We start from the raw sequence: 8716 nt of genomic DNA, 5'->3' as shown, positions 1-8716 counted from the left end.
TTTAGAAACATATGTTGAAAAAACGCAATGCTTTTCTTATCAGGTACCCTCCAAGAAAATTGAAAACAAATCATATGTAATGCATTTCCGTAAGTGTTCGCAAGTAAGCATTAACGATTTTATCTTTTCTTTTTCTAAGTTTCAACTGATACGTGATTATTATAGCTTGAAGCTAGAAGTATAGTCATTGATGTGCCTACTCGAAGGCTTGAATAGGATTTACAAATTCCATAGTATTGTTTTGAGATTTGGTTAGGATACATATTTATTATATCTAAGATATTCGAATAAAATGACCTAAAAGTATGCTTATAAGTTTCGAACTATAGACACAGTAAGGGGACAGTTGAAGTTTTGGCAAAAGGTTCAAAAATTCACTGTTAAGATGTGTTGAATCTATCCTTTATTTACAAGAACATTACCACGCATTGCTGGAGAATGATAAAGTAGATGATAGACATATTCTAAAGACTGCTGTAGTTTTGGTGGAACAACAAATGCATACTTATGTTTATATTTCGTTAACCACCTCTTTTATGTGTAAGGCAGACGGCCAAATCAAATGAAGAAACTGAAACCTGAGTATGTTTTTGCTACTTCTTCAAAAGTATGCTTTGGTTATAACTCGTCCGAAAGTTGAGCATATTTTCTGTAAAGTTTCATATTTATGTATATATGTGTGTGTGTCTCTATATGCTCAGACAAGCGACCCATAACTGACGTGTTTCTTCTAGCAAGTTGTTTAGCCATTGGCTGTATTCAGATAGATCCACTGAACCTGGACAACAACAAAGTAGATCAACAAATAAATCTGCTGTGTGGTACAAGGAGGAAAGCAGTCTGCAATTATTTTTGCAAATAAATAAATGAATATCTTATTATAGATAAAACTACTGGAGAAAGACGAAGTTTCAAGTAGTCTCATTTAAAGCCTACAATTTATAGCTGTTACTAAGCCTGCCCTCTAAAGGTTTTGAACAAAAGGAGGAAAATGTGAGTTTATATATATATATATATATATATATATATATAAAGACCATATTCGTTACATATCTGTACATACATAACATATTAAACAGTATGTGACATATAATATAGTATATTTAAATATAATATATAACATTATATATACATATTATATTATAGCACAGAATATACATATAATTATAAATCTTGTTAGTTCTCATTATTAATTCAATGCAGAAGGGGAAAATAGAAGAAAAACGAGTGTAGCTAAACTTCACTATAGCTAGGGTGATAGAAGGCAAAAGATCGATCCCACATGCCTCTACAATTAGACAATACAAAGTGATTTCTTGTAGAAAAAGTGATAAATGGGGAAAATGTATTTTCGTAATGGGTTATAAGCAAACATGATAGCAGAAAGTACCTTTTTTCATGTGTGGAATATAAGATTGCAGTCGAGCATTCTATACAGTTTTATAATCTGTATAGTTTTATACAATTCCCTTTTAGGCGAAAAGAAATATAAGTTCTTTGAGTGATGCGGTTCAGGTTGCGATTTCACAAAGTAAACTGAACAGCTGAGCCAAGCGTGCAGGATAGCTTATAAAGAATTTGCCCATCCCGGGTATCAAACCCTACTCTCTTCATCTTGGAGCCCCAACCAACCTACCTAGCTACGTGTACAACCTAGCAGGCAGCAGCTTGTGGATGAGCCAAAAAACATGTCACTCTTCTGGTCCTTCTTTCAGCTAGCAAACTTGTTTGTCATTGCTTGTTTGCATGGCCTGGAAGTTTAATGGAGATTGTGCCTTCACAAGTAGATTAAAGCATTAAGTACTTGACAGGCTAACCAAGAAAGAGGAGACATGGCTAAACAGGAAAGGATGAACTTTTGTGTATTAATGCAAATAGTAGAAACTAGAAGAAAACATCAATACTTGCGACAAGGAGTTTCCATACAACTCATTTTTCTTTTGTGAAAGTACATGTACGAGACTTCAACAATTCGTTAGTCAAATTTTACGTTTTCTGCACGTCTTCACTAGAAAAGACTATTAGAAAGGAAAAACTACACTGGGAAAACTTACAAGCTTTGATTTATTTCACTTATTCTCTCAACCAATAAAATATACACCATATGAATTGGAATATACAAAAAGAATGGAATTTGTAATCAGCTTAAAAATATATAATTTTTGCAGATTCCATCCGAAAAAACCGGTCATTTCCAGTGCAACATCATAGTCAGGACGGCAAAGATGAGGTGTGAGCTTTTCTTCTTTGTGATGCTACTTCAACAACCACATCATCTCTAGGTGGAACTCTTAACCATGATTTCATAGCGTCATAAACTGTAAACCCAATGGCAACTGAAGGAACCACCTGAAGAAAACAAAAGGCAACCCTGAAATTAGAACATAGCCAGGTCCAACAGATTTTGCAAAAAAATTAGAATCGACTCCCACTAACCTTCAAATAGTTGATGCTCAGCCCTGAAAATAATTGCCTCCAACCTTGCTGTTGGACAATTGTCACTAAGGTTTCTACGGTCCCTGAAATCTCCTTTCTGCTGTCAGATAAAACTGCTAGCCTTTGTACCTACAAGCATAAACTCTATTATAAACTGCTATTAGCACCTGCCAACAGCTAAAGATGTTATTAACCTTGAGGAAGAAGACAACACCTGCATTTGCCTCCTGACAACATCAAGTGGGTATGTTAGTGTTTGGCCCAGTAGTCCAGCAAAAGATCCACAGATGAGATTAACATGTATGTCTTTTCGGTGCTCCTTGGGAACACGCCTCTTCGTCTCCTCATAGAAATAGAATTTTAGGCCAGCATATGGGAATATTCCGTAGAGTGATGGGGCTGAAACATAAACAAGTTCTAGATTAGAAATACTTTTAAGGAACACTTCTGAAATCCTGGAGACTGATAGTTCCTGTGCTTATTTCTCCTGTCATATTTGAAGAGAACGCCCAAATATATTTCCTTATATTTTTCAATTATTCAAAGATTCAGCTGGGGACAAGATGAGATGCATTTCAGCATTAAAGCTTTTGAAGCTAAGGCAGTTGAATGAAAGCCTCAAAGACATTTAAGAAGCTTCAGTTATCAAGTAACATGCTTAATGAAATTTCCTGCGGAGGATAAAGTAAAGGAGCAATGGACCATAGATGAACAGATATCAACTACACTACATGAACAATCCAGAACAGTTCTTCATAGTTCATGAACTATAAAGGTCCCCATGATAGCATTAGGCAAGCAAAAGACCGTGGATTTACATGACGTCAGTGTTGAACCAAATAATCAGTCCATCTTTAGTGTTTCTCATGTTCATAGGCAAGTCAAGGAATAAAATCCTTGTGAAAAAGCCTGGGTCAAGCTTATTTATTTACTATTTGAGCAAAACTCAAACACAAATCTGGACTTTTTCTTAAAAGAATCGCGCTCATGCTGATAAGATTTATGAGTACATTCAATAGTACTTTCATGGATAAATTCATATATGTGCACGAAAAAACATGCACATGTATATGATATTCATTTTCTTCTATTTCAAATAGGTAGAGCCTGGTGCAGGGCCAATAAGTGGACAAAGCAATAATCTATATACATGTCATAAAATAAAAAACTAGCAAACCATCAATACAATCTGAAAGCAGCCATGATCACACAAGATCATGGACCAAAAGTCTCCACATTTTCATGCAGACTGGTTTCTGCTCTATTAGTGGACAAGTTAGAGCATGGATTGTAAACTTTCATGCACTGTTACATGTCTTCTCGGTCTGTTTTGACGTTTATCTCTTCTTGACCAGGGATGATATAAGCATGGAATTGGAAGCTACACTCACAACGTATGATGTCAATCAGCAGATGAAAAAAATTTGCGATTGTACCAGCTGGCTTAGAAAAGATTCCCAGATGACAAAAAAGAAGGGCCAATATACACACACACATCGATGCTGACAGCAATCAATTTGATAAATCTAATGAGGAAAACCATTTCGAATGTGTAAAGAAAATCTAAGGTTAGTAAGACAAAAGAACTAATCAGGAATGGTTGTACAATGATGAGACCTCAATGCAGCCAATAAAAAATTCCAAAATCTTGCATACCTGCTCCACGATAGAGACCTCTCAGGCCACTTTCTCTATAGATGCTGACAATGGTGTGAGCGATTCCTCTATAAAATTGATCAGAACAATAAGCAGTCACAGGTTTTAACGAACTGATGCTCATAGGAGTCACCTGGATATTCATGACAAACAATAAGAACTCAATGAAGTCATAAATATCAGCGATCAACATATTAATTTCAAGCCAATAGGATGTGTTAATTTTCTGATTAACAGTCAAGGGTGGATTAAGTAATTCCAAAAAACAGTTGGTTATGCAAGTTTTGAATGGAAGCCAACAACCAACACCAAACAAATTGCAGCGAAGCACAGAACCATCAAAATTCTAAGAGACAATGGCTAGTGCGTGCAGAATTATAAATTTTGTTTCTCATTACCGGCTGAACAGGTGAGAGATGTCCGCATTTAAGCAAGCTTCAGAACAATATGGCATTATATGATGGAATCGCTTAAAAAATACAAAATTGTCGCCACATAGAAACATACCAATATATATAATTTTCTGCCATGTGTTAAAACCTCGCAATGCAAAAAGCAACCATCCTTGACCAGACACCTCATTTTGTAAATTATTTTGAAAGAAGAATGCAGTTTAAGAAATTAATTTGGAGGACCAAAACTAATGGAAGGCAGATTGAAACTTTGATTCGTCTAGTAATCAGACTTGATCAAGACAATCTATCCACAAGTCTATTTTTTATCCAGAATCATAGAGAAAAAAGAGGACCTTCCAGCACCTGATATGCCAATTTTGTTCGAACAAGGTCAAGAGGATATGTAAACAGAACAGCAGTTCCACCAGCAAACGATCCTGCCACCAGGTCAAGAGATGGACCTCTTTTAACATCAGGAAAACCTTCAATAATCCAGCGCCGATATTGTTCATATGCCATATAATGCAAGGCAGCATATGGCACGATCCTTGCAACGCTAGCGCCATTTCCTCTGAAAAGATTTAGGACAGAAAAGGAAAATCAACAATTGAACACCTGAGAAGCTAACCGTAAAAAAATTAAATAGTAACTGCATCATAGAGCAAAGGATAGGAAATTGAATATACCAACTAGACTCAATAACAAATAAAGAATACAGATATCTTTAACAAGAAGCAGATCAAACGTTAGATGCCACATATATCTTTAACAAGAAGCAGATCAAACGTTAGATGCCACATATATCTTTACCAAGAAGCAGATTAAGATTTTCGGAGACATTAAGATTGAGCAGAATATAGAAACACACCTATAAAAACCAAGAATCCCGTCTGTCTTCAAAATCTTTTTAAATGATGCCCGTAAGCCTAAACCACGGAAGTCATCTCTGCTAGTCTGCAAGAAATACGATAGGATCCAAATTATGACAAGGATTTATCAAGAATAAGCTTATGTCTGATTCATTGAAGTTTCTTTTCTTCTAGCTTTCGATACGGAAACGCGTCAAGAAAGGGATAAATCATCCCGATCGAAGGAAAGAATCATCCCCACATTGGAAGGACGTCTAACACTACCAAATTGTTTCACCTAAAATCATGGAGCAAGACTCAATGTCTGGGGATTAAATCGACTTCCAACCAATATTACAGTTGAAGTGACTCACATTTTGCGATTCGTTTTACTTTTCATGTCTTCTCTCTCCACTATTTACGAGAAACTCCCCAGAAATCTAAGTTTAAAAATAAGCTTATCCGGGAAGCATGGAAGGATTTGAAGCCATAGCATCCAAACACTCCAAGTAGTCCAGAAACCAGCGGCTTGGTCTTTCAAGACCACCGTTTGGGTCCAAGCCATGACTAGTCTATTAGGTCGATTTATGTTTAGACCCAAACCAAGCAACAAGAATTGACCAAACAGGATTGGTTGGCTGATTCAGCTTTTTCCTGGACCCATTTGGACATGGGCATTGCCCAGCTAAAAAAGGAAATCAACCAGGTTAGCTATGAAGAAGCTAAAAGATTAACACATATACGGGCTGAAATTATGATGGCGTGACGTATGTCTTGAACAATTCAAGCCTACTACTCGGCTAGCATTCAATTTCTTTTCGGAAATAATGACCTAGTTCCCCTTACAACTTCGGCAAAACCGGAGAAATCTCCAAGTAACTCGAAGATCTTCAAAGGCCTTACACCCCAATTTGGCCATAGACCCGTAGCGGAAGGAGCAGATCGAGTTACCTGGTTTTTGCAGCTTACCTGTTATCAATGTAAAACACCACCAAAAGAAAAGTAACGGATAGCCGGCATCTATGCGTAGTCCCTAAGACGTGTGGCAATGCGTTAGGTCAGAGGCATGAATCACCGGAGACTTGAGGTCAGCTGTCGGCTTAGGTGGATATCAAGAATAGGACCACCGGATGCTCCGCTCCAAGTGGACTTATCGCTTTGCCATTGCCTTGAACCATACGTATGACGTACGTGTTCCTCCGGGGACTCCGTGATACATTTGACAACCGCCATGATAGTGGTTCTTCACGAATGTACCCATGTAAACATCTGTCTTCCACAACAAAGTAATGGCGTGCCATTCAGAGACGGTCAAACATGCCCATCATGTGGACATGGTTCCTCCGAAAGCACATACATATATGAAAAGCGACGGATAAGAGATCACTCGATCGTGCATGCGAAATATTTGAATTCATGCACCAAGAGAAAGATATTTCCATTTCTAATTAGTAGCGGACCTTGTTTTCCTTGTGTAATTTGACTACTTGGAGTCTAATTCGAATAGATGATACCATACAATCTCAGAGCCATCGAATCCTGAAAGCAGCCGCCCAGAAGGACAATTTCATCGTATCCAAAATCCTCAGAAATTAGAATACTTCTGCGGGTAGGACGTGCTCACGAAATTTACTAGCGAAGGGTATGTTAGTCCTTTTCCGTTTACGAAAACTATTCCAGTTTCCACTCCTGCCTACGCTAAATAGTTTCCTACCCTTTTAGTCATGCCCAAACGAACTTCGCCTAAATCATATTAAACTATTTTGTATCCAAATGGCAAGGACTTCAGAGCCAACGGCAACAGAAAGAAGGGAAAAAATAATATAAAACAATTCAATCGTTCAGCCGAGGCCCTAGAAAGAAGAGAATCGAATCAACCCGGAAAAAGAAAGTAAGAAAATCCGGCCAGTAGCTAACCACGGGACTAGTTAGTCATTCTCAAACTTTCGCCTTTTCGCCTGCATTTCCGGTTGAAAAATATTCCGCAACCTACTCTTTCAAAATTATTCATTGTCAAAAGATCAAGAAAAGAATCGGTGCATCGGGGGGGAGAATTCCCCAAAGAGGTAAAGAAAACGCGGGAGTTCCCAAAATTTCGAGAGAAGAGATGAGCAGAGAGAAAGGAGAAAGTCGGAAAGTCCCGGCAAGAAAAGGAACAGGAAATCCGGCGTCTTCTCACCTGGAAGAGGATCTTGACGCGCTCGAGCGGAGCGACGGCCGTCTTCGCGATCCCTCCCGCGACTCCACCGGCCACGAGCTCCTTCACGACCACCGGAAGCTTCTCCAGGGGACTGCGGGGCGGCCCGGCTCCCTCCTCGGCCGTTCGACCGGCCATCGACGAGAGGCCGGCCGGCGATCACCGTCTCCGAAGCCGTCACATGCAGAGTGGAGGAGCCAGGGAGGGAAAGAGGAAGGAGAAGATGCAGAGGAGTTCGCACGTGCGAAGATGGTCTATCGCACGTACGAGCCCTCTTCCCGTCGCCGCGTTTTGCTTTTGCCCTCCTGCTCCCTGACGCGCGCGCGCAGGGGGGGACTATCGAGGCACTTGCAAAAGAGAGGATGAATTCTATGGCACAATGATCCAGGAAAAGGGTCGATATTTTATTGATATTACAATTGTAGTCACTTGGCGGATGTGGACCAATCGTATTCTGAATTTAAGGTTGGACCCGATTCGGATCATATAGGTTGCATTAAAAATTCTAGAACATCAAACGCTCCCTAAGAACATGGTTTTTATATTTATCATTGATTGCAAGGTTGTGGAACTAAACTTCATTATTCATTTGAACTGTGGATTTCGCAATAGTATAAACTTCAAATCACCTAAGATCTTAGAGGACTATCAACCGCAACCTACAACTCTAATTCAAATTAGTCGCTTGATGATGCCAAGTTTTTTATGACTTTGATTTTGTGTATAGGGGAGAGGGAGAGAGACGAAGAGTTGTTGCATTTAGAGTACTACCCACAAGCAAATGTCAGTTTCTTTGTTGGTTCTTTTTAGGTAATTTTTCCAGTTTGGTGTAGTATTCTAAAACTATTTCATTTGCAAGGAGCAAAGATTACTTTTTACATGCCAAAGCAAACTTTCGCTTACTTCAGGATAGTTCCATTATCTTCCATGTGAAAAAAGTAGCTGAGAAAGGGGGGTTCTTTTGGTTGTTTGCTTTTTCTCTCTTCACCAAACTTTTGTCTTTAAATTTAATATAGGAACTGTCATATTCATCACTACTTCTGTCTTTTTTCTTTCTTTCTTCATGAGTTAGAAAAAATATGTCCAGTAAAATCATCTAAGTTTTTAGAGTATTTAAGAAGAACACTCTAGCACATTCAAAGTGTTCGAGGCTCATGGCCACCGTCATGTTCCAAATGTGTTAA

General features: G+C 38.6%; 1 protein-coding gene across 1 annotated transcript; it reads right to left on the bottom strand.

Moving 5' to 3' along the window:
• Positions 1 to 2041: 2041 nt before the first annotated feature.
• Positions 2042 to 7915, bottom strand: LOC116258647 (mitochondrial carrier protein CoAc2). Its single transcript, XM_031635923.2, has 7 exons — positions 7515 to 7915; positions 5356 to 5441; positions 4851 to 5058; positions 4093 to 4225; positions 2651 to 2835; positions 2437 to 2565; positions 2042 to 2349 (listed from the first exon to the last, which is right to left on the bottom strand). Exons 1-7 carry the CDS (start codon positions 7668 to 7670, stop codon positions 2212 to 2214), a joined length of 1035 nt encoding a protein of 344 aa, XP_031491783.1. The 5' UTR covers positions 7671 to 7915; the 3' UTR covers positions 2042 to 2211.
• Positions 7916 to 8716: the final 801 nt, after the last annotated feature.

Source organism: Nymphaea colorata, chromosome 1, assembly GCF_008831285.2.
Source record: "Nymphaea colorata isolate Beijing-Zhang1983 chromosome 1, ASM883128v2, whole genome shotgun sequence".
Lineage (NCBI taxonomy): Eukaryota > Viridiplantae > Streptophyta > Magnoliopsida > Nymphaeales > Nymphaeaceae > Nymphaea > Nymphaea colorata.
Note: the sequence above shows the minus strand (reverse complement) of the source record. Positions and strands in the feature narration are given on the sequence as shown.

Bases quoted from the DNA above. Each gene is read 5' to 3' on its own strand.
- LOC116258647 (XM_031635923.2), bottom strand. From the start codon at position 7,670: ATGGCCGGTCGAACGGCCGAGGAGGGAGCCGGGCCGCCCCGCAGTCCC. The intron at 5,442-7,514 runs GTGAGAAGACGC...TATTTCTTGCAG, and splicing joins GCGTCAAGATCCTCTTCCAG to ACTAGCAGAGATGACTTCCG. The intron at 2,566-2,650 runs GTGTTGTCTTCT...TTATGCTTGTAG, and splicing joins TTGTCAGGAGGCAAATGCAG to GTACAAAGGCTAGCAGTTTT.